The following is a 17160-nucleotide window of genomic DNA, read 5'->3' as shown; positions in this document are numbered from 1 at the left end:
TTACCAGGAAATGTTAGATGAATTAAAACATGCTATAACAACATGTGACTAACTACACAATCATCCCTCTGACATAATTAATGATTTCCACCCACACCCACACCCGCTCCCCCCCCCCCCAGAAAACGTAACAATCAATTTCCCTCCCAACTACACCCCACAAACTGACATCTCCCATTCCATTCACTCACTACATTCAAAAACTGGACCTTTAAACTCCTCATATGGCAGCCAGTGCCATAAAACGGCTGGGGAGGACCAGAGTGAGGGGATTGCTGTCTTCCCTTGACTCTACTGCACTCTGATGAGATCCCCAGGAAATGGTGTGCTGCGCATTTAAATGCAAAGCAGCATCAAGTGAGGAGAATCTTTGAGAGCAGCAACTATCCATTTGGCAATGATGCTGTCTGAAAGATTCAGGTCTTTGTGTTTCAGAATTAACAAAGCGACCTTTAATTTGAGGGAGCTTAGCATGAGGGGTCGGGGGCAGGGGGTGGTAAGGATAATAAACACAATTTAGCACCTCTGAATTAAGACATCACAATGAGAACATTCTCTGAACACTACAGAAAGTGCTTTACCTTGATAACACGGAGAGGCTTGCTGGGATTTGCTTTATCCAGGTAGTTGATATAGCCAGAAAGTGAAATGCTCAGCAGATGATTGTTCTGCCACAAGCAGCCCAACTGTTGGTCCAATACATCAGACCCCATATTGAATGTTGTCACTGCAGTGTTGGTTTCAACATCCCATAGTTTAACAGTCTTATCACCAGAAGCAGAGAGTAGGTGCGTATTGTCAGGACCCCAACTAATCTGTGGAAAACAAAGGACAGAAATTCAACACACGTGTAAGTTTTAAACTGTATATTAATTAGCTGGAATGTTCTATTCAATCAAGACTTGGTAAAGCAAAAACAGCTTCAGTGCATTCAGTTTAAAAAAACTGAGTAAAATCATAGTAGCAAGATGATTCACTAGAATTTTATCAAATTAGCAATAGAAAGAAGGATTTTTTAAAAAACCATTTAATATATGTGTCCTTCAGTTTTAAAGTTAAGCTGTGTTTCAAAGTCATACAGTAACAAACCGTCTTTTTGTAAATGATAATCGCACGTTCATCCTAAGCCTAATGTAACAAACTTACAGCATATACACCTCCACTATGGGCATTGCCACCTCCAAGAGCACATAGCTGACTCCCATCTTTCCCATCATAGATAAAGATCTATATTGGAAAAAAGAAAAAAATTAGCACTTAAAATAGAATAAGTACCAAGAAAAACATTGAATTTTTGCAAGAATCCAAATTGCATTTGCATGTTGAGATACTCAAATAAGATGTACAAACTGATTGTTCCAAACGTGTCTTTCATTGATAATTATAAAAATACAAAAAAACTCCCCACTACACTGCGCCCCCCCCCTTTAAAATAAGGCACTCATAAGAAAAGCCCAACGTATTTAAAAACTGGATGATACATTTCAGGAACATCTGTTGCTGGTTTGCACTTGAAGTTATAATTGAAATGTATTATCCAGTGTTCAAAACTGAAGCCTGATATTCCAAATTTAATTTAAAACCTCGTTAATTTGATGAGTCTTTTATGATGAGTCTTTAAAGCTATGCCACAACAGTAAATGAGTCTTGAAAGCACAAGTTTCCATATTGTTCATTCAGCAGCCTCCAACCAAACTGGTCAAAAACTGCACAGCCTCATTTTTTCACACGTTGTAAAAGAAAACTAAAGCAGACAAAACCTTTATATATGTAAATGAGCCAATGCCAATTTCAGGTAGCTGTCAGGCATTTAAAAAGTGAGGATAAACACGGTGGCAGCCATGCACAGACTTGGGGCCCATAAATTGACATTCTGCCCATCTTATGCAGAAGGGCTGGGGACACATTTTGTATGTCATAGGATGAGATTAGCTCAAGTGACTGTTTAAAATTATTACAGATTTGGAATGTATTGAATTTAAGCCCAAATGTTCTATGTTGTCTCTATCTATTTTGGTTTTCACTGTTGTTTTGTTTGAGAAATCATATATTTATTTTTTGGTGTCAATCAGGATCAATGATTGTGGCTTGACAAAACATTATTTTGACAACATTTGTAAGGTTTCTGCTTAAAATGTGACATTTTAACAGAAACATTTTTAATTATGATCTTAACGCATTCACATATAAAAAAAGCAAGCAATGTATACTCCACTAAGAGCCAGATGTGTAATATTGGTAAACAGTGTGACTATATTAAATAAATGCACTGTGATTACATCTCAAAATATGTCATTATATTTCTATGTGCATGTTGATACTTACATAGATACTATGCTTAATGCAGGGCATTTAATTATGTTCCCTGTAAGCACTAATTTGTTAAATCTTGTTATGTACATAACACATTTCCCCCCCTCTATGTAGTTCACACAGTACAGAGGAATGACAAACCATTTCTCTGAAAACATGAAGTGGGATAAATAAGTTAACATTCACTACAGCAGTTTCCAGATTTAACTGAAGCACAAAACACAGATCCCACTCCTTTATGGTAATTAGCCCAGCTTGCCTTCCTTTGGAAATGCCACTGAAGCAAATTGTGACATTGGTCCAGTATGTACTTTGTTGAAGGTGCAATGTTGGGACTTTTAGGAATTATCAGCAATAGGAAACAAGCTTTGTTCTTCTGCCAACATGCAAATTCAGAAAGATCAAATGGATCTAATTAGACGGAGTTCATAGCACTAAATTTTCATCAAGTAATGTAAGCAATGAGCACATGCAAACTCAGACATTGTACTTCTGAATAAGTTAGATCTAATCTTACCTGTCCACCTGCACCAGCTGAAGCAAACTTTGACCCATCACTAGAATATCGCAAGCAGTTCACAAAACTTGAATGGCTCTAAGGGAAATTAGAGAAGCAAATCTATAAAATGGATTTTATAGATACAAGATGATACTTCTCTTTGAGCTGAGATTTTGAATTTTAAAGTAGAAAAAAGGCCAGACAAATTGTCATAATTCATGTCACAAAACAGACAGTAAAACATTGTGAATAACTAGATTTCTCCATGTTAAATGCCTTTAATATTATGAAATAGGGATAGAAGCCCAACACTATAATGTCAAGACAATGAAACTCAACTGAACATTTACAAAAATGAAATTTTTCATAGAAACTATGCTATTCACATGGCAAGCAGCATATGGTGAGGATGCCAAGATATTACAAGAAACATGGGTAAAATATTTGTGAATGCCTTGAGTTAAGTGCTGACTTGATGATTCTATTCTGTCTCCTTTCGAAGTTCCCATCATTATGTTGAGTGCTCAGACAATTCAAATGATACTAAAAAGCTGAGTGCTGAAGTTCTGTCGTTCATAGCTAGTTGAAAATCTAATTGTTTCATCTACTTGAAAGAAAATGCCCAAGTATGCCATTTCACAAGGAAATATAACCTGAATAACTCCATCACAAAGAATCACTACTCAATACAACTGGGAGCTAATGTAGGCCAGCAAGCACAGGGGTAATGGGTGAATGGGATTTGGTAAAAATTAGAATATAGTCAGAGATTTGAAGGAAATCAAGTTTACAGAAGGTTTAAGGTGGAGGCAGGCAAGAAGAGCACTTGGATATGGGAAATGTAAGCCACATGAACCTGTTTTGCCACTTAATGAGACCGTGGCTGATATGTAAGTTAATTCCATACACCCACCTTTGCCCTGTATCCCTTAATGCAACTCACAAGAACCTATCAATCTTAAATTTACAATTAACTCAATTATCAATTGCCATTTGTGGAAGAATTCCAAATTTCTACCACCTTTTTAGTAGAAGTTTTAAAAAGACCCTTGATAGGATCTGAGAATTATTGGCGAGAATAGCATTTGTTGCCTATCCCTAATGACCCTAGATAGGAGTGGCTTATGACTTTTCAAAAGATGTTAACCACACTGCTGTGGGTCTAGAGTTACATGCAAGCCAAACCAGGTAAGGGCAACAAACTTCCTTCCCTAAAGGACATTAGTGAACCAGACAGGATTTTACAACAGTCAATAGTTTCATGCATAGCTGGACAAATTTCAAATATTTAAACAAAAACACCATCCTGATTCATCTAACTTCATGAGTTGGTGAGCTGATTTCCCCAAGTCCTACATTCTACAATTAGCAAATCAGCGAAAAAAATAGCATATTATCTGATTTTTCCCCACATAATCTAAAACACAAATTAAGTTATGGATTCCTACTTAACCAGCTTTTAATCAGGACAAATTTAAATATTTATATTACCTAACATTTTCCTTAATGAGTAGAAGCACAAGTACAAATGGAAATATAAATAGTTCCTTTTGAGGAAGGCTAGCTAACTTATGCAGATGCAAAGTGTTTAGAATAGGGACAGCAAAATATTAAACTTATTTCCAGCTTGTTTGCCAAAATTTCACTGGTATACTACAGTATGAACATTTTTGCATAAATGAAGAACTTAAAATATATACAACATTTCAAAATATTGACTTTCTGCACATCTAAAAAGTTGTATTTTAAGTAAACTGCTGGAACATAGCAACTTGTACCAAGTTAATGCAAAAAAAATTTAACAGAAAATTCAAACATTATGCTTTACTTTGAGCACTGCTTGCTTGGAAGATTAGTGCTCAATATTTTAAAAAAGGAAGGTGATGGTCTAGATGTCTCATTTCCAGCACATTTTCAACTTAGGAGTGGCACGATGGCAGAGTGGTGAGCACTGCTGCAGACCCAGGTTCGATTCCAGCCTTGGGTGGTTGCGTGCAGTTTGCACATTCTCCCTATGTTTGTATGAAATTCCTCCAGGTGCTCAGGTTTTCTCCCACGAGCCAAAGAATAAGTAGATGGTCATACTAAATTGTTCCATACGGTCCCAAAATGTATGGGTTGGGGGATTAGTGAGGTTAAATGTGAGGTTATTGGGACAGGGCAGGAGTGGGCCTGAGTAAGATGCTCTGTCAGAGGGTTATATAAGAATAGCCTCCTTCTGCACAATAGGGATTCAATTATTAGCGGAGAAAGTAAGTTAGCTGTAAGGACACTTCAAAAAAGTATTTGGAACAATTTCATCAAGTGCCTCTCTCTTTCATAGTCAAAGCTCAGCTAAATTCTTAGTCTGGATTGCTTGTTTCTACATCTTCTTTGTAATTTCTAGTTATGCTGTTTAAGTTTTTTACTGCAGTTAAAATCATAGAAACTGTACAGTGCAGGAGGCCACTAGGCTCATTGAGTCTGCAACAATAATCCCACCTAGGCCCTATTACTGTAACCCTACATATTTACCCCACTAATCCCTCTACCCTACACATCATGGGACACTAAGGAGCAATTTAGCATGGTCAATGCACCCAATCTGCACACCTTTGGACTGCGGGAGGAAACTGGAGCATCCAGAGGAAACCCATGTAGATATGGGAAAATGTGCAAACTCCACCAAGGCAGTGACCCAAGCTGAGAACTGAACACAGATCTCTAGAACTGAGGCAGCAGTGGTAACCATGGTGCTGTTGCAATTTGTTTTCTGAATTCATAATTTTAGTAAGTCAATTCTGTTCATCTATTATGTTCTTACAAGCTTATAGACTGAGAACATTAACAACTAAAAACAGGAGTGGGCTATTTGCCCTTCAAGGCTCCTCTGCCAATCAATTTGATCATGGCTGATTTGGTTGTGGCCATGGCTCACCCTCAAATATGATCCAGCCTCCACTTTGTCTGCAGCAGTAAATTCTAAAGATTACTGACTCAAATTTCTCATTTCCACCTAAAATGAGGCACCCCTTAGTTTTGGTTTCCCTGGCAAGGGGGAACATCCTCCCTGCATCTACTTCAGCAAGAACCTCTCGTTCTTCCAAACACCAATGAGTATAGGTACATGTTCAACTTCTCCTCACGACAATGCACAACGAAGTGAGCTTTCTTTGAACTGTCCCCAATACAAGCATATTCATTCTTTAAAGTTTTTTTAAAAAAGTTTTTACTGTCACAAGTAGGCTTACGTTAACAATGCAATTAGGTTAATGTGAATATCCCCTAGTTGCCACTCTCTGGTGCTGTTCAGGTACACTGAGGGAGAATTTAGTATGGCCAATGCACCTAACCAGCACGTCTTTCAGTGTGGGAGGAAATCTGAGATCAAAACTGTACACAGTACTCCAGGTGCAGTTTCACAAATGCCCCATGCCTTGTACAGCAAGACTTCCCTACTTTCATACTCATCACCCTGACAACAAAAAAGTCAGCATTCCATTTACTTTCCTAGTTACTTGCAGTACACACATGCCAACTTTGATTCATGCAAGAGGACACCCAAATCCCTCTTTATTGCAGCATTCTGCAGGATCTCAACTTACAACATTCTGCTTCTATTCTTCTGAAATTATACTCCATTTGCCAAATTTTTGTTCACTTAGTTATCACATCTCCATTTCCATAAGATTAACAGGCCATTGAACTGAATTCTCCAGGTCCACTAGCATCTCTTGCCACCCCACCACCAGGAGTGATTCCCTCCACTGGGATTTACTACTGCCTTTCACTAACAGGGAATAGGTGTCCTGATTCCAGAGGAAAGAGGGACCATTGAGGCTCCCCTGGGCAGTCAGTCGTAAGGTGTTGCCCTGGCATTGCCCAGAGTGCCAGGGCCTATGGGGAGACCAGTTGCCAGTCTGCAATTGGGATCGGTGAGGAAGGGAGAGAGGGTAATTGGGGCTGGTCATCAGAATGAGGGTTGGCCTGGAGAGGTCCAGGAATCCAGCAGTTGAGGAGGGGTTTTCAGAGCAAGCCAGAGATCTGGAGACAGGCAATGCCAAAGGCGGGGGGTCTATGAATGCCCCGATTTCTGTGCTGACAGATGAGCGTACGCGCAGTGGCCCAGTCAGCATTATGCTGCAAGCCTCCTGGGCAGGACTAGGCCCTACCCCTGCTTTCCAGAGTGAATCGCGCTTGTGAAGCTGGTGATTGCTGGAGCATTGGAGATTCATTCTGGAAATCATGCTAAAGGTGGGATTGACTCCCATTTTGCTGCATATTTTTGAGTATCCTGGCCATTAAATCTACGGTTCCCGTTTATCCATTTAGAGCTCTTATGAATATCAAAACTTCATCCTGTACAACTTCCTTTTCATAAAAGCATGTTTGCTCATCTTAATGTAGTCTGATTTTGTTCCTGTCCTGCTACTTCCTCCTCAATAATGAAAACCAGAATTCCGTTCCTCCTCCACCCAACAAAAACAATGTTAGGCTATGTGGCTTATAGTTTTGTGCTTTCCACCTGTCCTTGCTTGAACAGGGGTGTTACATTTCACTTTTCAAATCCACTTTGCTAAAGCAAGGGACTTTTGGAAGATTACAATCGATTTTTTTATGCCTATGTAAAGACAAATACAAAATACTTGTTCAAAGTTCCTGTCATGTCCTGGTTTCTCATTGTTATTTGCCCAGTCTCATCCTTTAAGGAACAAACATTTAATTTAGCTTGTCTCTTCCTTTTATACACTTGTGCAGATGTACCTGTTTTTTATCTCACATTCTAGTTTCTCCGTTGATTTTTTCTAGTCATCGATCGCTGGATTAACTTTCCCAATCTACTGGGATGGCACTAATATTTTGCAGCATTACGGAACTTATTTCAATTGATACCACTTGTGAATTTTTTTTTAGCTAGCCAAGCATGATTCATTCTTGGAGTATTTCTCAATGAAGTATGTCTGTTTCTTTGCTTCTGCTTCTCTACCATTTTACCTTTTAAGTTATTTTCCCAGTCCACTTTCACCAACTTATTTTCATTCTTTTGAAGTTGTCCTTGAGACCAAAATTTCCCAACCACAAACTGTTCTGTGAAATTCTATCGTCTCATGATCATTCTTGTCGAGTGGATCTTTCAGAACAAAGGAAATTACAGCACAAGAACAGGTCCTTCGGCCCTCCAATGTGCACTGACCATGCTGCCTGACTAAACTAAAACCCCAGCCCCCCGCACCCCCCCCCCCCACCCTTCCGAGGACCATATCCCTCTATTCCCATCCTATTCATAATTGGTCAAGACACCCCTTAAAACTCACTAACTTGATCACGTTTTGAGGAAGTGGCAAAGACAATTGATGAGGGTAGAGCACTATCATATCTGCTTCCACTACCTCCACCGGCAGCAAGTTCCAAGCACCCACCATCCTTTGTGTAAAAAACCTGCTTCGTATAGCTCCTTCAAACCTTGCCCCTCGCACCTTAAACCTATGCTCCCTAGAAATCGACTCTTCCACACTGGGAAAAAGCTTCCGACTATGCACTCTGTCCATGCCCCTCAATTTTGTAGACTTCTGTCAGGTCACCCCTCAATCTCCGTTGTTCCAGTGAGAACAAACCAAGTTTCTCCAACCTCTCCTCCTAGCTGATGCCATCCCCCCAATACCAGGCAACATCCTAGTAAATATTTTCTGTACCCTCTCCAAAGCATCCATGTCCTTCCAGTAGTGTGGCAACCAGAATTGAACACTATATTCCAAGCACAGCCTAACATTCCATAAAGTTGTAACGCGACTTACCAATTTTTAAACAATGTCCCGGCCAATGAAGGCAAGCATGCTGCAGGCCTTCTTGACTACCTTCTCCATCTGACTGGTCACTTAGCGACCTGTACACCCAGATCTCTCTGCTCATCAATACTCTGAAGGGTTCTGCCATTTACTATACATTTTTCATCTGCATTAGACCTTCCAAAATGCATTACCTCATTTGCGCAGATTAAACTCCATCTGTCATTACCCCCCCCCACCCCCCAAGTCTCCAAACGATCTATACCTGCTGTATCCTCTGATAGTCCTGTTTGCTTTCTGCAATTCCACCAACTTGTCGTCGACAAACTTACTAATCAAACCAGTTACATTTTCCTTCAAATCATTTATATCCATTATGAACAGCAGAAGGTCCCACCACTTATCCCCAAGGAACACCACTAGTCACAGCCCTCCATTCAGAAACACACCCTTCCAGTGCTACCCTCTATGAAAAAGCCAGTTCCATATCCATCTTGCCAATTCATCTCATGTTGTGCAACTTCACCTCCTGTATCAGTCTGCCATGAGAGATCTTGTCAAAGGCCTCACTGAAATCCAGGTAGACAACATCCATCGCTCTACCCTCCAATTGTCTTTGCCACTTCCTCGAAAAACGTGATCAGTTAGTGAGAGACGATCTCACCTTCATAAAATCATGCTGCCTCTCGCTAATACGCCCAGTTATTTCCAAGCAGGAGTAAAACCAGTCTCAAATAATTCTCTCCAAATAATTTCCCTACCACTATCGCAAAGCTCACCAGCCTGTAATTACCTGGATTATCCTTGCTATCCTTCTTAAAGAAAGGAATAACATTGGTTATTCTCTGTATCCTCACTGGCTACAGGGGAGGTTCTAGAGGATTAAAGATTTCTCTCAAGGCCCCAACAATTTCCTCCCTTGCCTCTCAGAATTCTGGCCCTGGGGACTTGATTAGCTTAATATTTCTCAAGAACCCCAATATCTCCTTTTTGATCTCAACATGACCCAAACTATCTATACACCCTTCCCCAGACTCATCCACCAAGTCTCTCCCTTTGATGAATACTGACAAAGTACTCATTTAACATCTTGCCATTTCCTCTCGCTCCACGCATAGATTCTCTCCTGTCCTTGAGTGAGTTAACCCTCTTGCTCTTTATATCTGTATAAAAAGCCTCGGCATTTTCTTAAACCCTGCTGGCCAATGACCTTTTAGCCCTCCTTACTCCTTGCTTAAGTTTCTTTCTACTTTCCTTGCATTCCATATTTGCCTCGTGTTCCCAGCCTCCTCGCTTTGACAAACGCTTCCTTTCTCTTTTTGTTGAGGCTCACAATATCTCGTTATCCATGATTCCCAAAACTTGCCATATTTTACCCTTACCCAAACATGCCAGTCCTGAATTCCTGTCAACTTACACTTGAAAGCCTCCCACGTGCCAGATGTTGATTTGCCCTCAAACATCTGCCCCCAATGTACATTCTTCAGTTCCTGCCTAATATTGTTGCAACTAGCCTTCCCCCAATTTAGCACTTTCACTTGGGGACTAGTTATCTTTATCCATCAGCCCCTTAAAGCTCACTGAATTGTGGTCACTGTTCCTGAACTGCAGCCCTACTGAAACACTGACCACCTGGCCAGGCTCATTCCCCAATTCTGGGTCCAACACAGCCCCTTCCCTATTTGGACTATCTACATACTGTTTCAAGTCATCCTCTTGGATGCTCCTTACAAATTCTGCCCCATCCATGCTCCCAGTGCTAACTGAGCCCCAGTCAACATAGGGGAAGTTATAATCACCTACTAGAACAACCCAGTTACTTTTACACCTTGCTAAAATCTGCCTACATCTGTTCTTTTATCTTCTGCTGACTGTTCGGAGGCCTATAGTAAACTGCCAACATTGTGACTATACCCTTCCTATTCCTGAGCTTTACCCACATTGTCTCACTGTATGAGCCCTCCCGCAGGTGTCTTCCTGCAGCACAGTGTAATATTCTCCTTAACCAAAGGTACTCCACCACCCCTTTTACATCCCCCTCTATCCCAACTGAAGCATCTGTATCCTGGAACATTAAGCTGCCAAATCTGTCCTTCCCTTAACCAACTCTGTAATGGCATCATCATAATTTCAAATACTAATTCAAGTTCTAAGTTCATCTGCCTCGCTACCCTTCTCGTATTGAAACAAATTTGATTAGCAACCACACCTTGCCTGCTCTTCCTCAGTCTTTCTGGCCCTACTCTAGTTTCCCTTTAGTTAATTCACCTTTGCTTTGGTTCCCACCCCACTACCAACTAGCTTAAATCCTCCCGTGTGACACTAGCAAACCTCCCGGCCAGAATATTTATGTCCCTCCAGTTTAGATGCAACCCGTCCTTCTTGTACAGGTCCCACCTGCTCTAGACGCGATCCCAATGGTCCAGATATCTTAAATCCTCCCTCCTATACCACTGTTCAGTCACATGTTGAGTTGTACTATCTTCCTAATTCCAGCCTCACTGGCACGTAACACAGGGAGCAATCCTGAGATTACAACCCTAGGAGGTTCTGCTTTTTAACATTCTACCCAACTCCCTGATCTCCCTGCTTACATCATTAGTACCAATATATACCATGACTTCAGGCTGTTCACCCACTCCTTTAGAATGCTTTCTGCCCTTTCAGAGACATCCTGGACCCTGGCACCAGGGAAGGTAACATACCATCCTGGAGTCTCTTTCACTATGAGGTAATTAATTAATCCTGTCTCATTACACATCAGGTCTAAAATAGGTTCTCCCAATTGGTTCTAGAACATAACGCTCAAAGAAACTAATGCAAATATGTTGAATTCAAAGTTACCATTGTCCATTTGATTTGTACAATGGAGATGAAATTGTCCAAAATAAGAAAATACCTTTCTTACAATTCCCCATTTCTTGAATTATGCTCTGTTCTACAGTGTATCCATTGGCTGGGAGCTGAACTGATTAGTCACTTTTTTACCATGCTATTTCTTCAAACTGATTCCATCATCTTCCAAGCCAAAACCATTTTTCACTACCGTACTAACCTCATCCTTTATTTACAGAACTACCCCACTTCCTTTTCTTTCTATAATTTTGAATGTGAAATAGCCTTGATCATCATGCAACAACATCTCCATAATGGCATCACATCATACCCATTTATTTCCATTTGCATTAAATCATCATGTTACAAATACCCTATACACAGGCAGATGAACAACAGTCAATCCAGTCTATCATTTTCCTTTATGTCCCTATTTTCACTCATGTGCACATGCTCTTCGTCACACTCTGGTTAGCTACTCTTGTCCATTGCATTGACTTTTCTTATTAACTTTCTAAATCACACCTCATATGAACACCTCAGCTATTTAGTTTAAAGCCTGCTCTGCAGCCTTGGTTTTATGATTCACAAGGACACTGATGCCAGACATTCAAATGCAGCTGCTCCCAACAGCACAGCTCCTCATTCCCCAGCACTGGTGCCAGTACCGTGCGGATTAAAACCCATTTTTCAACATCAAACTTGAAGACATTCCATCAATTCACTGATGTTACATACAACCTGCCAATTTTCTCATGTATATATACAGATATGCCCACCCAAGTGTTACAGAAAAGCACATTTGAGACAACTCTTCACTTATGCAAGTGAATTTACGTGAACCTAATTTACTCATAGAAGTGAAACTATGTTGTTTCTATGAAACTGCAAACTACTTAAAATTTGTATAATCAAGTTATAGTTTGCAATTACTCCATAATTTTAACTACATAACTCAACTGGTATTTTCATTGAAGCATTTTGTAATAAGTTACTTACAGTAATTGTAAACTTGAATTTCAAAGGAAGTCCTTCAAAGAACACGCAGGTATAATCATCACTTCCAGTCACAACTCGGAAAGGTCGATTTGGCTTAAAAGCGATACTGTTTACAATTTTGCTGTGGCCGCTAAGCGATCCAACAGAAGTTCCTGTATCCCACTGGAAGACTGCTCCATATCTGCAATGATTTGAAGACGATTAATACTTTTAACTCAACATAAACAGATACTGTGCATGTTGTTTACTTTTCCACAGTGCTGTCCCAATAAAGCCTGCACGGCTTTTGTAATTGTTCTTTCCTTCTATCCTCATGTCACACTGGACAATCCCAAGATTCCATTTTTGCCACACAACCCCTACAAACTCCTCTCAGCATCAATATTTGCAGCTGGATGATTATGATTTCATATGTATGCCACGATTTTTTCCCTCACTCTCTCATGCTAGCATCATTCTTGACCACTGCTGTTGTCCGACTGCATAAATGATTAAATCTTGGATTCATAAGAGCTTCCTTCAACTCATAATTGCAAAAAACAAATCATCAAATTTAGCTTTACAACTTGCCTCACCATGTTATTCTCCCAGTTGGGCTGCAGCATATTGCTCAGCTTATGCCTTGTTAGACCTTCAACTGAACTTCATAATCCCATATCTTAACTACCAAAGACTATCCATTCTCTCTAACACATCTCCACCTTTACTTTGATTTTTAGAGATTTTCACAGTAACTACATTGCTATGTTATGCAAGCCTACTTGTGACACTAAAACTTTTTTCAGTCCCATTACCAATGAAACCAGTGGCCACAGCTTTAGTTTTTCCAGAAGAGTGCTTCAATGCTATCCTTGCCTGTTCAACATTGCTCGATCCATCCTGCCAACCAAGTCGTTCTGCCCTGTCCTCGTCAGTTTCCATTCCCCCAACACTAATTTCACAACCCCTGTTTTCAAGTCTCGCGCTTTCCCAAAATACAACACAAAATATAGTAGTAGGCTATATAGCTGCCAAATTGCTTCACCATTCGATATGATCATGGCTGAATTCATGCCTATTCCACTTTCCCCAATCCCATAATTTTTTTCAGTGCCAAATAAATTCCACTTTCATTCTTGAAGATATTGAACAAACATTGACAGCCCTCAAAAAGGTAAAGATTTCAAATAAATCACAACTCTCAAGTGAAGAAATTTCTCAAGTTTGAAATCGTTAAACCTATCATTAACTCTAGTTCTGGGCTGAGACCCAAGCTCTAATCCTTGCAGCATTCCTAATTACACCATTACCTAAAAATGACATTCCAATTCCTATTGGTCTATTCACCAACCCTCAGGTCCATGCTATTACTGCAATCCCACGAGGCCTAATCTTATGTATTTTGGGCACCTTCTCAAAAGCCTTCTGAAAATCCAGATGGACTATTTACTGCTCCCCATCACCAACCCAAACATTCAATATTCCTGATCTACAGGCTAGTTATATCCTCAAAACAAAAAACCCATGTGCTTATGTCTCATCATAATTCCATCATAGTTTCTAGCTTTTTTCCTGCTACTGATGTCAGACTGATTTACATAGTTGCCAATTTTCTCCCTCTGCCCTTTTGTTTCAAGAAAAACAGATTGCATTTACTACCTTTCAACACAAGGGCTTTTTTTTGGGTCTCGAATGTCCTAAATTCCAACTCAGAATGAATCTGCTTTCTCTGCAACGATATCTTTTAAAAGCCCTAGGTGCAGACTATTAAGTCCAGGGGATTTATCTACTTTTAGTCTTTATTAATCATGCGTTTCAGTTACTAATACTAATTATGTCAGGTTCTTTACTCTCATCCGGCCCTTGGTTTCCCACAATTTCTAGCATCGTCTTCATCCATCTATCTTCACAGAAGACAACTTTTAGCATCTACGTCATTTCCTTATTCCTCATTATAATTTCTCCTCTTTGCCTCCAAGCCCATTTACTTCTATTAATCTTTTTGTTGTCGATTTCACGTGATCATAATTCCTGCTATGTTGCTTTTTGTTTTCTCCATCCTTATCAGGTCTTGGATCATATTTGTATTTATTAAAACTCTCCCAATTTTTAGACTTGCTACTCTTTTTGGCCAACATTTTTTTCCCCAACCTCATGTTACTCCTAAATGTCTCATGTCATGACTATCAATTTTCTAGTGGAATTTCATTCACCAAAGAAACATAGCCATTGAAAATTACAAATTAAAATGTTTGTCATTGCTCATCTGCCATATCTTTTAATCTAATTTCCTAATCTCTAATACCAATATGCACCTCATATCTGTGATTGGTTTATTTAAACTGAAGACTCTACTTTCAGATTTAATCAAATCATCTCAAACCTTGTATAAAATTCTATCAAATAATGATCACTGAGAACCTTTTACTACAAGATTTCTACTCACCCTAGTCTAATTACAATACTGCATATAAAATAGACTGTCCCCTAGTTTACACAGCATTGTTCAGGTAAATGTTCATATGCATGGCATGGCCTCATCCTCCAAGCTACTCTTATCATTTGCTTTGCCCAACCTTCAAATTCACCATCTCCTGATTAATTAAATTCCCCTTAACTTCCTGACTTATTCTCCATCCAACAATATGATTACTGTTAGGCAGCCTATAACCTTCTACATGTATTGTGTGTGTGTTGTTTTTTTAAATGACTACTTTGTGGTTCTACAATTCTAAAATCTTGATTTTTTTTGGGTCAAGATTCTTCCTTTACTATCAGATCTACACACCTTTTCCATTTTACTCATCTTTTATAGAAGTCCTGCGCACTGGAATATTTAATTCCCAATGTTGGTCACCTTGCAAAATCTCAACAAAGGCTAGTGTATCTATTTGGTGTCAGTAATTCATCCGTCATTAGGTCCATGCACTCAGAACGCCTTTAACTTTTGTATTTTACCCTGATGTGACCACAGTTATTACTGCCTTCTTGACAACCTGCGTGAATTTACCCAAATTGCTAAATTGGCACTAGTCTCTTTTATTGAAACTTCAGCGTTCATCCTCTGCTCTCGACTCCTCTGCACCATAGTCTACAGTTGCTTCCCATGCATCTGGAATTCTCTCCCTAACCTCCATCTTCACTCTCCCTTCATCTCTTCGTAAATTCTTAGTGCCTTCATCCTCACTGATCTGAGAACATTAGAAATGGAAGCTGCAGTAGGCCATTTGGCCCTCTGTCTGCTCCACTGACCAAACAGCCAGACCTTTAAGCTCAACTGCACATTCAGCGTCCCTTAATTTCCTTAGCTGTAGCCAACAAATCACACTGTCTCAAAAAGACAAGAAATTTCTCAACAGTCAACCCTTTCATTCTGAGATGGTGACTGACGTTCTAGATTCCCCAGCTAAGCAAAATGTCTATTCATTATCTACCTTTTCTACCCTCAAGAATTTTATATTTTAATAGGATCACCTCATTTTCTAAACCAAAGGAACATACGCTTAACCTAATCAACCACTCCTCTCATCCAAGGAACAAATCCAGTAAATATGTGATGTACTCCCTCCGAGCCAAGTAATCCTCCTTTAGTTAAGTTGTCCAAAACTGAGTAGCACTTAAGATAAGGATTCAATGTCCTATATAATAGAACATAGAACATAACAGCGCAGAACAGGCCCTTCGGCCCATGATGTTGCGCCAACCAGTTAAAAAACAGTGACCCTCTAACCTAAACCAAACCCTTACCATCCATAAACCTATCCACGGATCTCTTAAACGCTCCCAAACTAGGCGCATTTACAACTGCAGCAGGCAGGGCATTCCAATCCCTCACCACCCTCTGGGTAAAGAACCTACCCCTAACATCCGTCCTATAATAGTAAGACTTCTACTCCTACACTCCAATCCCTTTGTAACAAAGCCAATATGCCAATTGCCTTCCTAATTGCATGCTGTATCTGTGTGCCTACATTGTGATTCACATACAAGGCCATCTAGGTCCCTCTGAATATCAATGCTACCCTGTCTCTCACTACTCAAAAACATTCTGCATTTTTATCTTTCATACCAAAAGAGGCTTCATACTTGTCCACATTGTATTCTCTGCTAGGTTCTTGTCTACTCACCCACCCAGCCTATATCCCTCTTTGCACCTTCACCACTTACTTGCCCATCTAAGTTTTTATATAAATCAGAAAACTTGGATACTTTACACTCAGTCCCAACCAGGTCACTGATACAGTTACAAGTAGAATACATTCCATGGAAGTGTTGCCTACAATATTATTGCAAATTTGATAATCTGACATGACAATTAAAATTCATAGTGTATTATCCTTAATACACATGCCTCAAATTTCATGACTTATGCTCTACCTAACTACCACCATTAGGGAGCACATTTGATCATGGTTTTCAAAAGGGTATGGATAAGTACCCAAGTTAAAAATTGCAAGGCTACAGGGAAAGAGGGGGCAGTAGGATCAGTGAGATGCTCTTGTAGAGTTGGCATTGTCTAACCATTCTATAGTTCTACGAGCAAATCCCAATGATGTTTGTTAGCTCCACCCAAACTAATTCTATTTCTTGACTTTCCCAGCTAAGATTTATGTTATCATTATACCATCTTTTGTTTTCAAGACTACCTCTCCTTGTTTGCTCAAATATCCTAGAATATTTGGTTCCCAACCTTGGTCACATTTTAATCAAATTAAAAATCATTAAGTTTCTGTCCTATTAAAGTAAATTGCTATAGTTCCTTCATTCAGA

General features: G+C 39.7%; 1 protein-coding gene across 1 annotated transcript in view; it reads right to left on the bottom strand.

The window, feature by feature from the left end:
• Window positions 1-17160, bottom strand: part of wdr1 (WD repeat domain 1) — a 54900-nt gene that overhangs the window by 23481 nt on the left and 14259 nt on the right. The window contains exons 5-8 of the mRNA XM_080190177.1: window positions 12412-12592; window positions 2831-2908; window positions 1147-1227; window positions 582-815 (exon numbers count right to left, since the gene is read on the bottom strand). Coding sequence (XP_080046303.1) covers window positions 582-815; window positions 1147-1227; window positions 2831-2908; window positions 12412-12592 — 574 coding nt within the window. The remainder of the gene's footprint in view (window positions 1-581; window positions 816-1146; window positions 1228-2830; window positions 2909-12411; window positions 12593-17160) is intronic.

This window comes from Carcharhinus amblyrhynchos, chromosome 1, assembly GCF_965287045.1.
Source record: "Carcharhinus amblyrhynchos chromosome 1, sCarAmb.v2.hapA, whole genome shotgun sequence".
NCBI lineage: Eukaryota > Metazoa > Chordata > Chondrichthyes > Carcharhiniformes > Carcharhinidae > Carcharhinus > Carcharhinus amblyrhynchos.
Note: the sequence above shows the minus strand (reverse complement) of the source record. Positions and strands in the feature narration are given on the sequence as shown.